This window comes from Callorhinchus milii, unplaced genomic scaffold, assembly GCF_018977255.1.
Source record: "Callorhinchus milii isolate IMCB2004 unplaced genomic scaffold, IMCB_Cmil_1.0 Scaffold16, whole genome shotgun sequence".
Classification (NCBI taxonomy): domain Eukaryota; kingdom Metazoa; phylum Chordata; class Chondrichthyes; order Chimaeriformes; family Callorhinchidae; genus Callorhinchus; species Callorhinchus milii.
This window is the reverse complement of record NW_024704757.1, coordinates 16125979-16149052: the sequence shown is the minus strand read 5'-3', so window position 1 is coordinate 16149052 and position 23074 is coordinate 16125979. Positions and strand designations below refer to the sequence as shown.

Here is a 23074-nt window from a genome sequence, read left to right as displayed (position 1 = left end):
CCCCGCGGGCACTGTATAAATGCAAGTCGTCGTCCTCGTCGTTATTCTTATTATTATTAAATTGAAATAAAATAATCTGCAAAAAAAACCTCATGCTTCCATACTCTCTGACTGTGGATGCATTCAATCCACCTTCTGGCCTTTGGGGTCATTAGAAACCTGCGCTTTTGAAAGAATTGTGAGAACTGATCCAATTGTGATGGGAAAAGTTACGCTGATTCATTATCCACCAGTGACTGAGCAGCTGTGTGTGTGCTGTGCTGGGCTGTGTTGTGCTGGGTGTGCTGGGCTGTGTTGTGCTGGTCTGTGCTGGGCTGATCTGTGCTGGTCTGGGCTGGACTGTGTTGTGCTGGGCTGGTCTGTGCTGGGCTGTGTTGTGCTGGTCTGTGCTGGGCTGTGTTGTGCTGGGCTGTGCTGGGCTGTGTTGTGCTGGTCTGTGCTGGGCTGTGTTGTGCTGGGCTGTGTTGTGCTGGTCTGGGCTGTGCTGGTCTGTGCTGGGCTGTGTTGTGCTGGTCTGGGCTGTGCTGGTCTGTGCTGGGCTGTGTTGTGCTGGTCTGGGCTGTGCTGGGCTGTGTTGTGCTGGTCTGGGCTGTGCTGGGCTGTGTTGTGCTGGTCTGTGTTGTGCTGGGCTGTGTTGTGCTGGTCTGGGCTGTGCTGGTCTGTGCTGGGCTGTGTTGTGCTGGTCTGGGCTGTGCTGGGCTGTGTTGTGCTGGTCTGGGCTGTGCTGGGCTGTGTTGTGCTGGTCTGTGTTGTGCTGGGCTGGGTTGGATTGGGCTGTGTTGTGCTGGTCTGTGCTGGGCTGTGTTGTGCTGGTCTGGTCTGTGCTGGGCTGTGTTGTGCTGGTCTGTGCTGGGCAGAGCCAGGGCTGCAGTGACGGGCTGTGGCCGGCAGGCGGCGCTCCTGTAGTGCAAACAGCACCTCAGGGTGTGTGTGTGTGTGGGGGGGGGGGGGGGGGGGGGAGAGGGAGAAAAAAAAATCCAATCCCATTGAGGGGCACAAGGCAAATCCTTAATAATCTCCAGTCACCATCGCACAGCGGCTGCGGCGCTGTTTTGCATTGAAAGGCATCGTGTTTTTCTTCCAAAATAAAGTTGCATCAGTGGGAACATTGCCCCCTCTCCCTCCCCCCCCTCTCCCTCTCTCTCCTCCTCCCCCCTCCCCCCTCTCCCTCTCCTCCTCTTCCTCCCCCTCTCCTCCTCCTCCCCCCTCCCCCTCTCTCTCCCCCCTCTCCCTCTCCTCCGCCTCTCTCTCCCCTCCCCCATCTCCTCCTCCTCCCCCTCCTCCCCCTCTCTCTCCCTCTCCCCCCATCTCCTCCTCCCTCTCCCTCCCCTCTCCTCCTCCTCTCTCCCCCCACTCCCTCTCCCTCCTCCTCTCACCCCTCTCCCTCTCCCCCCCTTCTCCCTTTCCTCCCCTCCTCCCCCTCTCCCCCCTCTCCCTCTCCTCGCCTCTCTCTCCCTCCCCCCCATCTCCTCCTCCCCCTCCTCCCCTCTCTCTCCCTCCCATCTCCTCCTCCTCCCCTCTCCCTCCCCCTCTCCTCCTCCTCTCTCCCCCCCACTCCCTCTCCTCTCCTCCTCTCTCCCCCTCTCCCTCTCTCCCCCCCTCTCCCTCTCCTCCCCAACGAAAGGTTGCATGTTAGAAATTGTTACGAAACGTGTTAACGATGTCTTTTAAGTCTGCACTGAAATGAACCTCTGCCCCACTATTCCTTTTTAAATGTTATTAATGGTGTCTTATTCACAGGGTTTCTTCTCCTATTCCCCCTGAACATGTATTGTTACTCTGCAGGGCAGGTGCAATATCCTATTACTATTGTTAATACTAATAATAATAATAATAATAAGCCCCAAAGCATCAATCGAACACACAAACACACGCACATAAATCTCTGGAGCGATCGCCCTCTCCCCGTCTCCGCTATCGTAACTGCAATTGCAAAAGTGGCTTTTCATATACATTTTTTTTTAATTAAAAAAAACAGTTTTGGGGAATCTTTCTGCGGGTACAGGGTAACAACTGGGGGGGAAACAACATGTCAGCGAATGGAAATGTCAGAGTGTGTGTGTGTGTCTCTGCCTTTCTCCTCTCCCCTCCCACCCTCTGATGTACCTTATATCGCTTTATCAGATGTTACCTTATCACCGGTGTCTCGACATTCTCTCTGCTCTGCTGTCTGTCTGTCTGTCTGTCTGTCTGTCACCTGTCTGGTACCCAGCCTTACCTGTCTGGTACCCAGCCTTACCTGTCTGGTACCCAGCCTTACCTGGTACTGTCTCCCATCATCTGTCTGTCTGTGTCTCTCTCTGTATCCGCATCTCTCCCTTCACAGAGAGCAGCCCATCAAACAACAGGTAGCTCTCCCCCTCCCTCTGTAGCTCACAGAGCAGCAAAACACACACTCTTTCTCTCTCACTCTCTCTCCCCACCCCAGTTTCTCTCTCTCTCTCCCCCCCCAGTTTCTCTCTCTCTCTCCCCCCAGTCCTCTCTCTCTCCCCCCCCCCCCCCCCCCAACAGATCCCAAGCCCCAGCATTTCAGTGTAACTTACATTTCATCTTCTGGTCTCCCAGTCGCTCCCCATCCTCATAAATAAACAGGATCTTTAAATGCAAATATGGATCGTGGTTGAGAAATCTCTCTCTCTCTCTCTCTCGCTATGCCTCTCTTTCTCTCAGACCAGGACAACCCCCCCACTCTCCACCCCCCACTCTCCACCCCCTGCCCCCAGTCACACACACACAACACACACACACACTAAAACCTTCCTCCTTTGCACTAACAACGCGGTCTGAGTGTCACCACTCCGCAACACTAATCTCTCCATCCCCCCCACCCCCCACACTGTCACATCCCCCCCCCCACACACACACTGTCACATCCCCACCCCCCCCACACACAGTCACATCCCCCCCCACACAGTCACATCCCCCCCCACCCACCCCCCCACACACACACTGTCACATCCCCCCACACACACACACTGTCACATCCCCCCACACACTGTCACATCCCCCCCACCCACACACACTGTCACATTCCCCCCCCCACACACACTGTCACATCCCCCCCCACACACACTGTCACATCCCCCCACCCCCACACACACTGTCACATTCCCCCCACCCCCACACACACTGTCACATCCCCCCCACACACACTGTCACATCCCCCCCCACCCCCACACACACTGTCACATCCCCCCCCACACACACACTGTCACATCCCCCCCCCCCACACACACCGTCACATCCCCCCCCCCACACACACTGTCACATCCCCCCACACACACACACTGCAAAACCCCATCTCCCTTTAATCCCGTGAATTCACAGGGTCCTAGAGAATTAGGGGAGAGTTTCCACCCCCCACCCCCACCCCCACCACCCCCCACCCCACACACACAAAAAGAATCAAGGCCTTTTTTTAAAAGGATATTTTGTTTTTAATCCCCGTCTTGAAATAAACAGATTTTTTATATATTCTTTTTAAAGAAAAGGCGAGTGTGGAATATTTATAGTGATGATAATCGCGGCTACTTGTCGCTTTATCGCCTACAAAATATACAGTCAATTCAGTTTATAGTATAATATAATAATAATCCTTGCATTTAACAGAGCTCCTTATCAAGCCTTCGAGAGACCTCAAAGCGTCTTAAAGACATCTCCAAGGTTAATTCCAAAATGTTTTGGCATTGAGGAAATTGATGCGGAATTATTGGAGCAAAGGGAGGGAGAGAGAGTTAGAGAGGGAGCACAATGGGGAGGGAAAGAGGATAACAGCAGAGGATTTAATTTAATTGTAGACTAATTCAGTTGCGAATTTAGCTTCTGTCCAATTAGACTTGAGGACAGAGAGAGGGACACGCAATATGCCAGGAGTCAAGGTTCCTTATGGCTGACTTGTGGAGTCCTGTAGCTCAGTGGTTAGAGCACTCGCCTTGCAAGCGAGACACCGGGGTTCAATTCCAGGCAGCGCAAAACCTTGTGCAAGTTTCCTTACTCCACACACCTGATAATAATGCCTCCAAAACAAAACAGTAATAAATTGGTCATTTTCAATCCATGACTGTTTGTGGGACATTGCTGTGCGCAATTGGCCACCGTGTTTCGCCCACAAATATACAGTCAATTCACTTTACAGTCTATTCTGTGAAGCGCTTTGGGACGTCGAGAAGACGTGAAAAGCGCTATATCAAATGCAAGAATTATTATTATTCCAATCTGCTTTCAATAAAATAATATAATAATAATAATCCTTGAATTTGATATAGCGCCTTAGCATGTTGTTGAGACGTTTCAAAGCGCTGCATAGAATATGCTGTAAAGTGAATCAACTGTAGATTTTGTGGGTGAAACACAACAGCCAATTGCGCACAGCAATCAAAAAAAGATGGAAAATGAACGATATTGGGAGAGTCAGAGATGAGAGGATGATCTATCATTTACTGCAGTCAAATGTTAATCTTATGTCTTCTTTCTTTCTTATTCGCATTTTCAAAAATACACAGTGACTACACTGTACAGTGAACCCTATGGAGGTCCTTTGATAAAGTGGTAAGATGCTGCATCAAACGCAAGTATTATTATTACTATTATTAATTCAGCTTTAAGCAAAAGAGGTCACTCAGTGTTTATTTTCTCTGTAATCCACCCTCTCCCGGATCTGCATGTGTGTGTGTGTGTGTGTGTGTGTGTGTGCAAGGACCAGTGGGAATACACTATTAATCATACTTGCAGCTACCTGAGCCATTGCAGTGATAAAGTCAGATCTCAAAGCAGCTTCGATTAATTCGCTCGGATCGGGAAAGTGACAAAACATTCTGCTGAGATGGATTTTCCCAGCTCAGAGGCAGCCGCGAGCACCATAACCAGAGCATTCCATAGCCGGCCTGACATACAGAGCGCTCTTCACGCAGGGAAGTGCAGCAATGGGGTGACAGGAGGAGAGAAAGGGCTGGCAAGAGGCTTGAGGTTGAACAGGATATACTGTAAAGTGTAGTGACTGTGTAATTACTAGTCTCGATATTTACCCTGGAAGCTCATGAGGGCGGCACCAATGCTTCGGGAATGGGGGATGCACACGGGGAGGGGAAGAGAACAGAGAGTGAAGTCACTGACACTCCTGGCTCCACTTCAAACGCTCCGCCAAGTATCAGAGAAACCAAACCACAGGAACCCACATCTCTGCAGGAGTATAAATAGCCGCTGCTGTCGCCTTTCCTTTCATCTGCAATTCTACTTCAGATGGAGTTCAAACAGTGATGTTCTGAGGAATGCCTCCCAGCCGGCAGCCCCTATGAATATTGATACAGATTTCCATCTGCAGCCTCCTGCCTCCCTCAGCGCCAACCAGCCACCAGTCCCAACCGTGACAAGGTCAACAGCAACTTTCCTGTGGCGTTTAAACGTAAACGCGGGCACTGTGGCCATAAACCGGCGATCAAATGCCGTTTGGTACCATTCACATCTCACTCTGCCATCTATCTTCCTGCATCTGACCACATGAGATGTCATCCCAGGGTGAAAGGCACAGATACATGCAATTTACTGTTGTTCTGTTGTTGGATTCAGAAATCAGAGCAGCCTCCCTTACAACGAGTCCTCCTCCCAAACCACACCTCTCTCTCTATACCCATTAATCTTCAGATTGTGGAGTCTAACGTATGAGGAATTCTTAATGAATTGAGTTTGGAATTGCCCGAATGTGCCCCTCACACCCACACCCCCACACACGTGTACACTGATGGAGTTTAACCGACTAAAACCCCTAGTGTGCCATTGAAAGCACTGTCTGACAAGCTTTCCCTGCTACTTGTCCAGCAAGTACCTCCCTATTCAAACGGCTTGCAGGATTATTATAAAACAGACACCCAACACCCTATCCAAAGTGAACAACACTACATTGATATGATGGGCCACGATGTTAAACAAGGAAACAAACATAAAACTCAGCCAAGCGAGCGAACTAGAGAGAATACGCACCGCTCTGAGGAGAATTAAATCACTGCTGGAGCCTTGGTTTCACATTTGCTGGCAGTAGCTAAAGTATTGAACAAAAACGAAAATGCGTGTGTTGTTTCATTTTCCATAAGAACATGGCCCTGGGCTCTACAGCAATGACAGGGGATCTGCATTCATTCCACAATAAACTGCCTTCAGAACATTTATGCTGTTTGATAAAATGCTCTGTGGAATACAAAACCAGATCCGTAAATAACAAATAAGTGGGCCATCACGCATTTGCTCTTTCATCGAAACAAAGACACATAGGAATAGGAGGAGGCCATTCAAGCCCTCGAGCATGTTCCGCCATTCTATAAGATCATGGCTGACCTGTATCTCAACTCCAATTACCCGCCCTTTGCCCCATATCCCTTGATACCCTGACCTCACAAATATCTATCCACCTCAGTCTTGAAAATGAAAGGGTCCAACATTCATAGCCTTTAGGGGTAGAGAGAGAGTTCCAGATTGCATTGTTTAGAGCTGTAGTGGAGTGGTTAGCACACTCACCTCGCAAGCAAGAGGATCCGGGTTTGATTCCCGGGCCCGACAAAAACCTTAGGCAAATTTCCTTACACCACATGCCGCTGTTAACCTAGCAGTAAGTAGGAATCTGGTTGTTAGCTGATTGGCAGATCGCTTTCCAAGGTTAATAAACCCTCCAAAATAAAAAAATTGGTCAGTCAATCCACAACTGTTTGTGGGACACTGTTGTTCGCAATTGGCTGCCGTGTTTCGCCCACAAAATATACAGTCACTACACTTTACATAATATTCTGTGAAGCGCTGTGAGACGTCTCGAAGACGTGATAAGGCGCTGTATCAAATACATGGATTATGAAATGACGACACAGACAACTGGTGGTTCATTACTGTAGTTTGGAGGAGCTGCAGTGTGACTTCCTCTCATTATTGCCCTGATAGAGATTGCCTGGACGGGCGGGATGTCACTGTGCATCCTGGCAGTTCAGCTCCAGTCTCCGCTGTTGTGATGTAAATAACGATCAGCTTTGTTCTTAATTCTCTCCGCAGGTCTTGCCAATCCACTGTTGCCAGGCAACGGGGTGCTTATCTTTTGGTTTCTACGGTTACTCCAAAATAACACAATATGAAAGGGCTTGTGTGTCTGTGTGTGTGTGTGTGTGTGTGTGTGCGTGTATGTGTCTGTGCGCGAGTGGGTACAAGAGGCTGATGGATAATGCCGCGGGTGGAGGTTTGAGGTCGGTCTATGACCAGAGAGACAGCAGTAAAGAGAAGAGCTCACTCCACACTCGGGTACACTTTGTGACAGGCAGCCAGTGAGGCTCGCCAGACTAAATTCCCTTTACGTGACGCATTGGGTGAACTACAACCCCGTGTGTTTCACTGCTGCCTCTGTTTATAGTTCAGTTTAGACATCCACTTGCTTTTATTTCCTCGCCCGTTCCCCACATCCTCCCCCTCGGCTTGTAGGGACAGTTGCCCATTTTGACGGAGAAGGTGAGGGAGATGACTTGGCCCCAGGATTCCTCTCTGCGCCCAATCTCCAGACCCAACTAACTAACACCATCACTGCACTTTACAGTAAATCTTGCAGGTTGCTTTGAGAGACATTTTGATGATGTGATAAGGGGCTGTAATCAAAGGCGGAGATATTAGAGTATTCGATTCATATGTTTTGCAAGTATTGGGCGTTTGCCTCGCGTTTAAAACCAAACACCGTACCCTACATGCCTGTTGCCCCTTCAGCTGTGGATTCCCCTTAAAGGTGCACTTTCATGAGAGCAACTGAAGTCCATGTAAGCTGTCAGGTCCGTGGATGATTAAAACACATTTATTCAGCTCCTAAATACCTCTAGCTCTCAAGGAACCCGGGCAGGTTTCCAATCAATGGCTGTCTTTTGGCCGAGACTGTGGAGATCTGCAAGGAAACTGCTTTAACCAGATTTCCCTTCAACAAGTTTCCTTACTCCACACACCTCTATTTACCGAGCAATAAGTAGGAACCTTGGTTGTTAGTTGATTGGCTGATTACTTTTCCGGAGTTATTAATCCCTTTAATTAGCTACTTTAATTTAATTTTAACTAAATCAGTTTTAATTATAATTGGGGTTGAGGTCCCAATCAGCCATGATCCAATAGAATGGCAGAACAGGCTTGAGGGGCTGAATGGCCTACTCCTTTTCCTATAATAATACTTGCACTTGATCTAGTGCCTTATCATGTCTTCGAGACATCTCAAAGCGCTTCACAGAAAATACTGTAAAGGGTGGTGACTGTGTGTTTTGTGGGTGAAAATATATGTTTGTCAGCACGACTCCATAGCTTCAATTACTGCCATCATCTCTCTCCCAGCTAGCCGTGTGCTGGTCCTTCAGATTTATAGCCACTTTGTTTATTTGTTGAATTGTGTGTAATTTTGTGCTGCGGAAAGAGGTTGCTATGTAGCTGGAGGGGTGATGGAGAGAGACGATAAGAGTCTCGAAGCTGGAAGTGTACACAGCACGGACATGCCTGCCATTGTGACAAACAGCAATTCTCTTTACCCTCCCTGGAAAATGTATAGCCTTCTCCGAGGCCTCATCAGGATTTTACAAGCAGCGCCAGGGCTGATCAGATAACATTTAATGTCCATGTCTGCCTGCTTGTTGCTCGTATCTCTATCTTCTGATAATGACAGCTCGTGATACGGCAAGGCTGAAGTCTAACCAGCGAGCCACGGATAAGGAAACATTTCAAGACCACATGTGGCGCTGGGTGCTGAAATATTACTCACCATTCCTTCATTTTTTCATTCGTTGGATGGATAATTTTTTTGAATAAACCTTTTGCCTTATAATAAAATAATGCTAATAATACTAGTATAATGTAATCCCCCCCCCCCCCTCCCCACACACACACACATTCTTATTTCCAGGGGTAAAGTTTTGCATTAAATATAATAATCCTTGCATCGTTGCAAATCTCTTGGTTTGAACAGTGCACCCAAATTCACAAAGAACAGGGACGGACGAGTTATTAAAAGCCAAGCTTTCCAAACAGACAATGGCTGGGGGTTACCAATGGCTGGGAGCCAAGGAACAGCTTTCATACAAACAGTTACACAGTGACCATTCACTGTATCAGAGCTGCCATCCATCCAGGAGTGAAGACAGACACAAGAACATGATTCCCAAACACAAGAAGGCATTACTGCACTTGATATACTTGGCCCCATTCGTAGATTAAAAACGATGCCATTAGCGAGTGGCATTTCAGGTTCAAGTTAATTCCATTTTATGGTTGTCTCTGCCTCTCCCTCATAATCTTCTGCCCTTTTCACTGAATAGCACTCGGTTTTAATACTGACTTGAGAAAAACGGCCTTTATCCCAGAGGTTTCCAAGAGGGAAAGACTGTGCAGCAATTGGCAAGTCATATCATTGCTCAAGTGATGCTCTGGGCTGCAGAGAATTCCGCCCGATCTTAAACAATAAACCTGCATTTATATAGTGGCCTTCACAAGGGGTGATGTTTCAAAGTGCTTCACAATGACAGGCTTGCACAAAAGTGAGTGAAAGCATGGTCGAGAAAGTAGGTCTTAAGATGCTGTAACAAATGCAAGGATTATTTTAACGTCTCACACTTGGATTCCCTCCTCCCCCCCACTTGTATCTCCAGGGGCAAAGTTCTGCATCAAATATTATAATCACTGCATCGTTGCAATCATTGAGTCTATAAACGGCTTTCTGAGTATCTACACTGCAAACTTTCAATGTTAAAGTGCTCTGCATTCAGGCTGATGAAATGTCAGCCTCTTTGCTGTTAGTGAAGAGAGACCCGCACTTGCCCTAAGTGCAGGTGAATGTCAATAGAGGAGCCATTCTCTTTAGGGAGTTGATGTCTTTCTGGGAGGGGTGACATCCTTTGCACGAGTTTATAGTTGGGATCTCGTTGCAAATGAATATCGCCAACATGTGTGAGTTTTCTTTTCTTAAACGTCCTTTCCGGATGCCACACAACAACTGCAGGCTCCTATAATTGGATGGCTTCTTAATTGCCAATTCACTGCTCTGCAGGGTTTACGAATACCAGACGCTTGCTAAGCTATGGGGAGTCACCACCCAATGAACATTAAGTTGGATATCCAGCTCCAAGCAGAACCCAGAGCCAGGTTACATTTACCTCAGAAGTGATTACTGCCCCCTCCCGCCTGCCAGCACAGATCGCTGCTGATTGTTATTCCTTTTTTTTTGCTGAGCCGGGTGTCTGACACATGGGCAACTCATCACTGTTGCTTAAGAGCATCCAAACTAAGATCCAAACCGAGATTTCCACACATCCCACCTACACATGGAAATTCCAGAGATAGATTGCTGGAATGGAATGCACTCTCTCTCTCTCCCTGGAGGGATGTGTCCTGCTTACCTAATTCCAGAAAGTATTCGGCGCAGATTGGCAAGAGCCAAGGCTTGGGGACACCAGAATGTGCGTTGGGGTAACTGCTGGAATCTAACCAGCTGAAACTACATAGTTTGCCATTGATATCGCTGTCTGGTTCATCTCAAATTTGAGGACAATCTGTCTCAGGGGCGAAGACAATTAGTTTTTTTTGCTACAGATTTTCGATCACTGCAGGTACCGTTACCATCTGCAGAGCCCTGTGAATGACGAGATGGAAATGTACTGTGCAATGGGACCGAGCATCTCTGTAACAGACTGTTTTAGTTCAGCAGAAACATTGGGTTAATACAGGGCCTGTGATTGGTGGGGAGGGAGTGGGGGGGAGAAGAGACCATTAGAAAGTCAGCAGGAGTTTGGACGTGGGAGAATTGATTGGCAAATGGGATTGAAATGAGTGCAATGGGCAGGAGATGTACCGCTTCATAATGTGCTCAGTGTAATTGGAGCCACCACCAGACGAGCGATCAACAATTTGGGATTTTCAGCCAAAAGACCAGGCAAACATATAACAACAACAACAACCATTCGAGCCAGCTCAGGCGGACAGACGCTATCAAACATTGCTCGAGCACAAGTGATAGTGCGACTCATTTTCAAAACAACCCCGAGCCACTGGACGGTAACCTTTGGCCTGCAATTCACCCTGTAAAATAATTACGCAGTTGGCTGCTGCGTTTCGCCCACACAATATACAGTCAATTCACTTTACAGTATATCCTGTTGAGGCGCTTGGAGACGTCTCAACGTGAGGCGAGATAAGGCGCAAAATACCAAATACTAGGATTATTATTTATTTGCCTTCACACACAGTTTACACACACAGACACAGACACACAGACACGCCAGATGCACTGCGACAGGTTAAAAATGAACAGTCACAGTCTCAGAGCTGCAGAGTGGTGCATTGCAGATTGCATGTGCTCTCGCTCGTGTATCCCAGCTGTGCCAGTGTGGGAGGCATTGAGCAGAGGCCAGCCACCCCATTCTCTGGAGAGTAGAGCAGAAAAGAAAAATAACCCCCCTTCCCCCCCCCACCCAAAGCAGAGCTACCTCTCAGAGGCTGGTTACACTTTGCCATGTCAGAGTTGATCCTAGCTCTGTTAACCTGAAGCCTAAACCTGTCGCTCTGCGCTGGGGAAAGCGAGTGGATTCAAAAGCAGAGAAGTCACGTTCATTTAACACTGATCTGCGTCTTTATAAGGCAGCTTGCAGTGGGAGTGGGGGTGGGTGGGGCGGGGGGTGCACTGCAGTCTTCAACTTTGGGTCAGATACGATGCCCTTAAATACAATACTTTGTGCGCGGAGCACAAAATCAACTTCCCCACTTTTCTCTGTCCTGCATCTATGACAATATATCACTCAGGCCAAAATAAACTCGGAAGCCACTGGGATGACTGAACAGGTCAGGCAGCATTTGTGAAGAGAGGAAAGTGAGTCAACGTTTCAGGTCGATGACCATTTATTTTTATTTCGGATCTCCAGCCCCTGCAGTATTTTTGCCTTTTGTTTATGGTTTAATTCACTGCCACTTCTCTTCCAGGAATGCCTACCTTGAAGAAGTTCTGTAAGAGTTCTTACGTACGGTCATTGACCTGAAACGTTAACTCACTTTCCTCTCTCCATAGATGCTGCCTGACTTAGACCAAATTGGTCCTTCACTTCATGGCTGTTTATGGGTCATAAACTGTGAAAATTGGTTGCCGCATTTGCCTATATCTTTTTTAAAATACACGGTCACAACACTTTACAGTGAGTCCAGTGAAGGGCTTTGGGATGTCCTCATGATGCGAAAGGCTGTACATAAAATACAATTATATTATTATAATTCTTCTCCCTGCCCGAGAGATATTTAACACAATTATTTGTGCCGATCTGTGTTACACTGTCTATGGGGTGGGGTGGGGTGGGGGGTGGGTGGAGAACAGAGTGAACAGAGATCACAAGAAATATAGGATGAGAATGACAAGGTCAACAGTCTGTATGTGTGGAATGCTAATAGTGGCCCCCATGAAGACTTTGACAAGTGTCTTTCACATTTAGCGTCAATGGAGCCTGTGTCGGACTTTCATACATTTAAATCAAACCCATTATTGTCGGTGACAAATCCGCACTCTTCTAGACGACTGAGTGACGAGCGATGTAAAGTGTGTGTGACAACCGCGGGCATTGAGACGCTCGTAAAGCCTCCTGCTGCGGCTGAAATATAGATGAAGCCTGAGAGGGACCCGCTGCATGCCTATCGGAAAAATTATCCAACGTTGTGATTTAACGCACACAGCGCCCGCCTCGTTATGTTCCCACGAGAGCGACTGAAAGCGAGGAAAGAAACCTGCTTGGAGAATAAAATCCACACATTTACATCTGAAGCAATGAGGTGGGGGTGGGGGGGGGCAGTGTGAGGTAGGTGGGGGACGGAGACGGTGAAGGGGTTGGGGGGTAGTGGGGGGGGGAAGGGTGACACTGCTGTCGCAAACCACACAGTTTGAGGTTCAGTGTTATTTCCCTGGTTCGGTCCCGTAGCCTCTCGCCCCTCAGGTTAGAAGGTTGTGGGTTTGAGCCTCATGTCAGTAGCTTTGAGCTCCTGCTCCAGTGCAGTGCTGGGGGACGGGGGAGAGCTGCAATGTTCGAGGTGCCGTCCTTCAGGTGAGACATTAAACCAAGGTCCAGTCTTGGATTGCTCAGGTGGACGTTAAAGATCCCATGTCAGGCCAACAAACCCCACATCGGAGAATCTTAAAGATCTGAAATCTTGAGTCAGAAATACACCCTCCCTCCTCCCTTCCCTCCCACCCCCTCCGCCTCCCCCCTCCGCCTCCCCACTCCCACTTCCCAAAACTCCACATTTTTCATCTGTTGGAATCTGAAACATGTATCTCTCGGACAGGATTATTTTTCAAAAGTGAGTGAAAGTCTGTGAAGGGACTCAGGAGTTCCATATTTCAAAATGTAATAGAACGACTAATGCTATAGTAGCCTGAGGTCACACAAATCCAATATAACCTCCCTCTTCCCCACACCCCCCCCACCCTCATAACCCCACCGCGCTCCCACCTCCCCCATCTCCCTCCCAATCCCAATCTCTAACAACATGTCCTTCAGGAATACCTCAGGTAGCTGGTCTTTTACTGACAAATCTCAACACAAGCTTTAAAACAACGACTCCACTCTCAGGCGCACACAATTTACATAATGACTCTGGCTCCTGCCAAAACTCTGATTCATTCCAGGATTAATTTCCTTGAGAAGCTAATCTCAGAATTGAATTGGCTCAGAAATGTCAAAAGCTCAGGCCAACACAGGGAGAAGCCCGTCATTCGAAATAATTAGATTTACAGGCCACCTCAGCTCCATGCCAGTACCAGCAATAAAGGAGTGGAATAGCAGATTGTGTATATATATGTATATATATATATATATGTGTGTGTGTATAGTGTATATGTAAAATATAACTCAGTTGCTCGCTCTGTGAAGCTGATTTAACACCAGACAAATAAGGGGAATATGTACAAGTTTACAGCACTCTCACTGAATATAACGTGGAATTGAAAAGATTGTGGCTTGCTTAGTTTTCCTGTTCTATCTATGGGGAGAGAGAGAGAAGAGAGGGGGGAGGAGGATAAAACGCACATGGAAAACCAGCACAGGACTATTATTCAGTGCTCGAGAAATTAAACCCAATTTTGCAATCTCCCCGTCTCGACGTAGACAAATTGCATTATTAGGATAAAACTCCCTTTAAGTATATTGGTTAGTAAATAACACAGCCTGACAAGTACATCAAACCAGCACTGTGTTCTTTATCTTTCCCTTCCCACAGTCATCCATCACCTTCAAACGCAAAGCCGCCCAGCGGTCAATCCAGCCCCAGCGATGGTCGAGTCCCAGGTGCTTCTGCACGAGTTTTAATTCAAGCCTCTAAACGGAGTTTATCCCATTTCACAGAGGGATTAAATACAACTGGGGTTACAGGCACCCTCCTTACCTAATTCTAAAGAGTATGAGGCGCAGGTTGGCAGGAGCCGAGGCTCGGGGGCACCAGAGCGTGCGTTGGGGTAACTGCTGCTAACTGGGTACTGGGTTACCAGATTTAAAAGCATAATAGACCCGGAAAATGGACAGCACAAATAATAAATAATTGCTCAGTCGGTCGGTGAAGTCTTGTACAATGGCTGGACTGAAAATACCATGGGCTGGGCTAGCTCCACTTTGAGACGTTATGCTGGGTGGAAAGTGCTCTGTAAGTTTAAATTGTATTTGCTGCTTCTTTGGATACTTGCGAGTAAATCCCGTGAAACGTTTTGAGGTGTCCTCCTGACATGAAAGGAATATTTTTGTTAATAATATCACCACTCCTGGAGGTTAACATTGGCTTCAGTTAGGTTGATGGAGTCTAGCTGCAAAATGCCAGTTTGCGTGATGGGAATGTGCGCTGTGGGCAAGAGGGTTCCTCAGCCCAAACCTTTGCCTCAGTTGCTAATGGAGGAGGGCAATGCTTCCATTCCCAGTGCTGCGTTTGCTCCGGTGAGGAGGCTCCAGAGCTCCTTCTAGTGGCCGAGCAGATAAAGGCACTGCCAGAACAGCCTTGACATACAGACCCGCAAGTCTGATCTTGGTTTGGGCATGACAATTGGCCTCAACGTCCAATCGTAAATGTATTATCTCACTCGAATATCTCTTTAAAATGACAACACCTCCCTCATCAAGCAGCGCTCCCCCCGCCACCCCCTCCCCCAGCACAGCACCGGAGTGTCAGCCTAGACTATGAGCTGAAAGTCCTGAGATGCTTACACTCAATTATCACAGGACAAGATCCTTGATTCAACGTTGTGGACGATCGGGTCAAACTCAGATCAAGATCAGTGGACAGTTTGCCACATTCTGCAGCTGAGAGTGCGGCGAAAACACACATGAGATCTGCAGTGTAATTACCCCGAGACGAACAGTCAGGGCACCAGACGTTGTCAAAGGGAAGATTGGTTAGCAGATGGCAACACGAGGCTCATTTATCAAAGACGCAGCCAGTATGTGGGTCTATTTCTGTGCGACAGATTTTGTTTCTGTGAAAACACAGTTAGTGAACGCTAATCCTGGATAAACCTTCTAACTAGATAATGGCTCTGACTAGCCATTCGTGTTTATTTGGGGTGTGTGGGAGGGGGCATGGGGGGGCATTGCAGAACACCATTGGTCACTCACTTCATGACTGTTTGTGGGGCATCGCTGTGCCTGAAATTGGTTGCTGGGTTTTGTCCACAAAAATACACAGTCAATCCACTTTACAGTATGTCCCGTGAAGCACTGAGAGACGTCTCGAGGACATGATAAGGAGTTATATCAAAATCAAGCATTATTATTCAGATTTGTAAACTCAGATGCTCGTTCACTTTGAATCGCTGGTGATAAATGGACCAGATTGTTACCAACAGCAGCCAAATGCTGACAGTGCACAAAACACCACTGAAGCAACGAGAAGGAAATGGGAGAGTGATGAGATGTAATTAACGAGCAGAGCCACCGATGAAATAGTTTTCTGAAGTTATGACCCAGTCACATCTGTACAGCTGTTATGAAAGGAAGGTCTGAATTTAACATGACTCTTAAATAATTCACAGCCAACGATTCAGGGGAAAAAAAATGAGAGCTTTGCAAATTGACATCGCTTTCAACTTCAGAGCCAGGCGAGTTGGCAGGATTATTTTACCTGCCCTGGAATACCAGGGGACGTCTTTGATTCCTCCCCTGGGAGATTGAGAAGGTAACAATAATAAATAAATACTCAACCACACTACAATGTGCTGGCCACATCTCCCAGGCCAGGCTCTGTAGCTGAGGCTTGGATGGTTTCCTCCAGAGAATTTGTGAAACAAATATCAAACAATTTAAATGAGAAATCTGCCTGGCAGCAAATGGGATTCAATTTCATAGCCTAGGGGTGTGCGGAATAATACTGAACAGATCGAAACGTGCCTGCAACAAGGGGGAAAGAGTGTGAGGAGAGCGGGTGGAATTAGATTAGATGGCAAAGAACTTAGTATTATTATTAATAAAAAAAACGGCAATCCTTCAACTCCTCTAAAAGTCCTGGAAATTCAAAAGGTTGTAACATTGTCAATCGATTCAGAAACTGGTCTCCTTTGTACAACTGTTCATAAACACAGAATTATCTCTCTCTCTCTTATACACACAAACACACTCACTCACAGCAGAACCTTTTTTAAAAATATGTTATTCAGAAAAGAAACTCTGGAAGAATATTAGGCAGATTTTCCAGTTAGTGTAAAATTAAGGAACCTTGACCTCAACCCTAACTGAAGTCCTGTAGTGTAGTGGTTAAGCGCTCTGAGACAGTACTCCGCGTTTTGTCCACAAAATACAGTCAGTCCACTTTACAGTATATTCTGTGCTGAATTTTGAGACGTCTCAAGGACATGATAAGGCGCTATATCAAATGCAAGGATTATTATAACCCAAAAAGAAGGGCACAACAGCAAGCATTTGCGAAGCGGGAAGAGTGGGAATACATGAAGTGGTTCACTCGGAGAAAAGTACCAGCGCAGGTTTGATGAACCAAACAGTCTCTCGCTGTCCTGTAACATTTTATGCTTCCAAATCCAATTCCCTTTGAAAGATTACTATAACCAGTCATTTCACTCTCAGAGCAGGCGGATTCTCAGTCGGAGCACTGCAATGGAAGCTGTTTCCCCCCAGGATGTTTAGAGTAATGGAAAGGATGCAAGTCTATTAAGTATAACCTTTGGGAGTCAAACACTGTGCTTGTAATACTACAGTGGTCTAAAGGTTGGGCTGAATACAGGGAAATTAATATTTTTATAGATGTATACATAAAAAATTGTAAGATTAAGTGGAATAATAGCTGAGCAGATTATCAGATTCGCCCACTATATCCACCACTTTACTGTGAAGCACTTTGAGGTGTCTCAATGACATACTAGAGGGTGCTTTATCAAATGCAAGGAATATTATTGCGGTATACAATATTTAATAATAATAATCCTTGCATTTAATGTAGTGCTTTATCACGACTTCAATATGTCTCAAAGCGCTTCACCAAATATACTGTAAAGTGCAGTGACTGTATTTTGTGGGCAAAACATAGCAGCCAATTTCACACAGCAATGTCCCATACACACTCGTGGATGAATAATAATAATAATACACTTCCAAGGAACAATTTCAAGTCCATTGAAAAGTGCCACAGTCTCACAGTCATTGAAGAAAACTCCAACCGAGAGTAAGTGCTGCATGGAATGAACTCCTTGGTTCACGTATGTGGGGAGTGGGGGGGAAAGGTGCAGTAGGAATGCTGCAAACGGCGACTGGAGAAATATTTATTCACTGAGAGCGATCAGAGGTACAGTCAGTGCCAAAAAAATAAAAGAGCATTGGACATGCAGGTTGGAATTGAACTGCCAGGCACACCTCACTGCTGCTTGTGGGCTGAACAGTGAAAGATTGCCACCGGGGGGGAGGGGGCACTCTGTGCATTTACAAGCGAAAAGAATTGGGGCATTGGAATTCTTCATTCACAGACCTGGTTTCACCAAATCCAATTCCCTTTGAAAGATTATTATAACCCGTCATTTCACTAACTAACATGACTGCTTGGAGCAGGCGGATTCTTAAAACTAGGAGACAGATCTTATTATGTTATCCCCCATTCCTGCAGGTACACAGTCACTACACTTAACAGTGTGTGTAGAGACTCTCTCTCTCTCTCTCTCTGCCCCCACCCTACCAAAGGTATCAAGCCAGGATTGTTAAGCACCTTGGGACGTCCTCCTGACATGAAAGGCACTGTATAAACTGTATAAATTTGAATTGTGTGATAACTGTGAAGCGCTTTGAGACATCTCAACATGATAAGGCGCCATCGACTTATTAAAATTGATGTCACGTTGCTCAAAAGTCAAGAAAATTGAATCGATCTCCAAGACACAATTGAGTCACTAGTTTTGAAATGCTGGGGTGACCTTCACGCAGGATACCATTAGCCTGGGAACTCGGTTGAATTCTCAATGGATAGATCTAAAAAAAATGCTTTTAAATGGGTTTTGAAAGAGTTAAATATCATGCCCCCACACCCCCATCCCACCTCTGACTGTTGTAACAGTACTTAACCTGGAACTGTGATCTGAGGTAAAACACCTAATAATTCAAGATAAGCACATTATTTAATTTTCAGCTTAATATGTGTGCAGTCATAAAGCACAGGTATCAAAGCGTGCGTCTCCAAGGCATAATATTGGGCTGCTGCACAGACATCGAGTGACATCTGGCATTTAGCCCAGAAACGACTCAGTCAGTCTCCAATAATGATTAAACAGTCAGATCCTCCGGGCCAAAAGCATCCAGGCATTTCAGAGCTTACAGCAGAGAGAGAGAGAGAGAGCTTCCAAGAAAAGCAGAATCAATAATGGCCTTTCTGTGATGAAAATAGAGATGCATATTGAGGGCTGAGGTCTATTTTTATGACTGCAAACACAAGGTTTAAACATCAAATGTGATTGTTAGCTTCTTTGCTCTAGGAACTTGCAGAGCAGGAGAAACCAATTTATTGCCCCTGAATTCAAAACAAAGGTTACATGGCCACTCTATCCCTAATATTTTGAGAGTGCTGCCGCCTTAACATTCGCACGTTATTTACATCACTTACTGGAACAATGCGTGAGATTAATCAAAGTATGAAAGTGCACAGCGAATAAAACAGCAACAGCAACTTGGATTGGATTTTACAGTTAGTGTAAAATGAAGGAACCTTGACCCCCAACCCCAACTGAAGTCCTGGAGTGTAGTGGTTAAGTGCTCTGAGACTCTACTCCACGTTTCACCCACAAAATACAGTCACTCCACTTTACGGTATATTCTGCGAAGCACTTTGAGACGTCTCAAGGACATGATGAGGCGCAATGTGAAATGCAAGGGTTATTATAACCTAACAAAATGCCGCAACAACAAGCATCTGCGAAGCGCGAAGAGCGGCAATAAATGCTGCACAGACAAATGAGTGACATCCGGCATTTAGCTCAGAAGCGACTCAGTCAGTCTCAGGCCTGACAGCCGTTCTGGGCACTGAAAAGCAAATCAGACTTCAACAACAACAACAACAAGATTCCATTTATTGACTTCAGCGGTGAACAGGTAACGTTTAAGCGCTGTGAGACGCTACCCTGCGTGGAGGGCGCTATATAAGTGCACATTGCTGGTGTTGTGGTGGTCTATACACTGTACTGTACGTGCCCAGTGACACGCAGCAGGTGACTGTACAAGCAAGTGTTTTGCTGAGGACACAAATGAGCATTTCCAAACCAATAATGGCACCAAAAGACGAACAAAAAAACTATCGCGTACAAAACATCTACATGGTTAATAACTGCGGCCTTTTAAACGATTGCGGACGCGACAGTTACAGAATGGCCTTAATTCCAATCAATAAAATAAACAAACAAGTTTTGTCTTTGGGTTACGGATCTCAATCTCTCACAGGAGACGTGAGGGTCAGGCTGACCTCACCCCCATGGTGCACTGCTGACCACTGCCCTCACTCCCATGCTGCTTCACACTGATGAGGACTAAATGGGTGGCAGAGCAGGTGAGGCTGTGTTGCCCACAAGGAGACGGGTCAACTTACTAATCATTGTGACATACAATACAATACAGAGGAGTAACCGACATAGTGTCCCCCCACCCAAAAAAAAAGTCGTCCTATGGATGGATGTATCTGAGCCTCAACTGGCTCGGTGGTACCCGGGTTGCTATGGAGACCCACTTCATGCTTGGTCTGAAAATCACAATCCTTGCAATTGGATATTAGTGCCTCAGCACACCATCAAAATGCCTCAAAGCTCTTCTTCGCAGGAGTTACTATGCAGCGTTAGCGACTGTGTTATTTGTAGGCAAACATAGCAGCCAATATGCACTCAGCAATGTCCCACACACAGCTCGGAGGGGAGTGGGGGAAGGCGATAAGAAATTCACTTAGCTTGTTAAAGCACCTCTGCGCACCGGCCTTGCCTCAGTTAAGATAACTTTGAGATCAATTAACTTGACAAATACAGAGAACGCTTCTATACACGGTATTAACATTTTCCGTGAACAGCACTGTGCTGCCAGTTCATTCGCAATAAAATAACCATCATTTATCTGGATTTATCCCATACTGCGTAATAATTCATTACCGTTGATCTTCCGATAAATGCGCAGTAATAATACCAAGCTGTTAATCTCTTGAGATATCATCATCAAGTATGAAGGACAATGGAGAGGCGCTGATAGAAAAAGCGGTATAAAACTCTCTGCATAAAAATCCATTTGCCTAAAACCAGTATCCTTCAGCTTGAGGTGCACACTCCTCCTCCCAAGAAAATCTGGCAATTCTCTGATATGAAAATGTAATGCAAGTGGTGTCCTCAAGCCATTTCATTCACGTTGATCGGCAAAGGTCATGTGCCCAGTAAATTTTCATGTTATTTCCTTTCAGTTTTGAGAGTGTCAGGCTATTTCTGTTGTATTGACTTGTGATTGCCCCGTAGCTCCGATCGCCATGAAGCTGATGGATGTGAAGCTGAAAGATCTGAATGCCTGGGTGTTGAGCCGAAGCAAGAATCCGATCCATATCTTTGCAGCAATCTGCAGAGGTGAGCGTAATGTGTAGGTAGTGATGTCCCAATGTGGTCAGCATTAATGATGGCCAAACCTGCTTGGGGCAAAATTATTTTATACTTGTGATTTCCAAAGCACTCGGTAGAAATTGAGGATTTTTGTCTGTTTGTGTTGATGGCTCGGCTGGAGAGTTATGATGCTGCGAACAATTGAGAAGTTCAGGTGGCGATGTAAACCATTAAAATCCGTCTCGTGTTTCTAATGAAGTTGTGATCTGCTCCCCAAGTTTGTGTTTACGCCCACAAGTCACACACTTTTTTGTCTTAATATTCCATGTACTTGTGGGAGACAACTTTTTGACAGTGCAGCAGATGGTTTCACCTCGTTCTAACCTCTCTTGCAGGCCATGACAGATTCTACAAGAAGTATATTGATGTGAAGAAAGGTGAAATCGGTGGTGTTGCTATGCCGTTGATGGCTTATGTTGTGTTGAGTTACATTTGGAATTACAAACACATCAGTTAAGTGAACCTTAAATTAGAGCCTCAAATATGTACCGAGTTTAATGTGCAATAAAGAACAAGTACATTTAACCAAACTGTTTATAGTGCTGCACATCAGAGGTTACAGAACCAATGGTTGAAGACATTCCCTTCCTTCACAACATCCCAATTTCTGGTTCAAGTACATTATGAATCAAGGTGCCAACTATAGCCAACACACCATTCGGGGAGAGGGAGGGAGAACGAAGAGCGACTTATATTGCAATAACCAATTTTGTTTTGTGTTGCAGAGCAGGATCGTTGGAGAAAGTACCACTAATGGCTAAAAGCTGACTCACAAGATAACTCGTTGCTGGAGCCTTTCAGCTGGATCAATAAGTTTAAAGTATCGTTACCCTGTTCTGTTTGAGTAGTTTTTTTGTTGTACGGAATAGTGGCAAATAGATAGTGCCCTGTTCATACTCTGCCATCTTAATGTACTGTTCTTCTCAGGTTACTTTTACTGAGGGGGTCTTTAATAAAGTCTTATCTAATGATTTTGTGACCCTGGAGCATTTCAACAACAACCTGCATTTATATAGCACCCGTCATGAGGGGCAGCATCTCGGAGCGCTAAAGAGCAATTTCTTTAGTTTTACAACACAGCTAGCTAGACATTAGTGGGAGTGCGTCTCATCACATCCACCAAGTCACCTGCAGCAACACCTCAATATTTCAAGTCTACACACTATGACATTTACAAAGTAACATACCTTGGTCCTCCAGTTCCAGTGATCATTTTAAATGTCCTCTTGCAAATGCCACCAGTTGTCACCTGAGATGCTCATTAGAACTCTTTCTTTCCCCACCGAATTGTTGAGAATTTGAGTGACGAGCAACAGTGGAACTTACTCTGGTGTGAAACTTGTTAACTGCTCTGGAGTCTTTCTCCCTATTTACACAGCAGTTCTCGCTAACGTGATGAGCTAACATACAGTCAACATCTGCATTTCACAGTCAGACCCAAACATTCCTCAGCATTTATGCATTCATTGAGAACCACCTCAAACAGGTGGGGGAGACACAGAAAACAGGTGCGTGCACAAAAGGCTGATCAGAGTTGATGAAACCAACAAGACTTCACCCACCTCAGCTCTACTGGGCTTCCTGCCTCTCTTCCAGAACTTGCTGATTCTCACATTTCTTATTCAATCAGCACTCTGCACCTTACTCAAGCATTCAGACACAAGGCATTAGCAGATAATTGCATTAAAAGGCATCGAGGGCTGTGTAGAATTTTAAACAGTTCAATAGAATGGAACAGATACACTATTATTAATAAACTTCTTCCCTCCTCTACTGGGAATTAGAGCCTAACTGACCAGCCAATAAGATCTTTATAAACTACTAACTACTGGCCATTGTTAAGTTAATTAGTGACCTTCACTGTTAATATAGGCGACGCATCGTTTTGCTGAGCAGTTAATTATCCAATGGCCAGGGTGCTGAAGATAGACAGGAGCACTCGGCTGGGGCAGATATTCTCCCCCATCA

The 23074-nt window shown here is 46.0% G+C and overlaps 2 protein-coding genes across 4 annotated transcripts in view; one reads left to right on the top strand and one right to left on the bottom strand.

Annotated features, from left to right (window-relative positions):
- The window catches only part of slc29a4a (solute carrier family 29 member 4a), a 20039-nt gene extending 17372 nt beyond the window's left edge, over positions 1–2667 (bottom strand). For 2 of the 3 annotated variants that reach the window (XM_042341089.1, XM_042341091.1), the window contains exon 1: positions 2544–2667. The gene's annotated coding sequence lies outside the window, so the exon portion shown is untranslated. Of the gene's footprint in view, positions 1–2260; positions 2385–2543 lie in introns of those variants that run through there. The other variant, XM_042341090.1, reaches the window with a different exon arrangement.
- A 17328-nt stretch (positions 2668–19995) lies between these two features.
- On the top strand, positions 19996–21901 carry atp5mf (ATP synthase membrane subunit f). Its single transcript, XM_007906112.1, has 4 exons — positions 19996–20028; positions 20969–21073; positions 21442–21558; positions 21832–21901. The coding sequence occupies exons 1-4, from the start codon at positions 20013–20015 to the stop codon at positions 21858–21860; spliced, it is 267 nt and encodes an 88-aa protein (XP_007904303.1). The 5' UTR covers positions 19996–20012; the 3' UTR covers positions 21861–21901.
- Positions 21902–23074: the final 1173 nt, after the last annotated feature.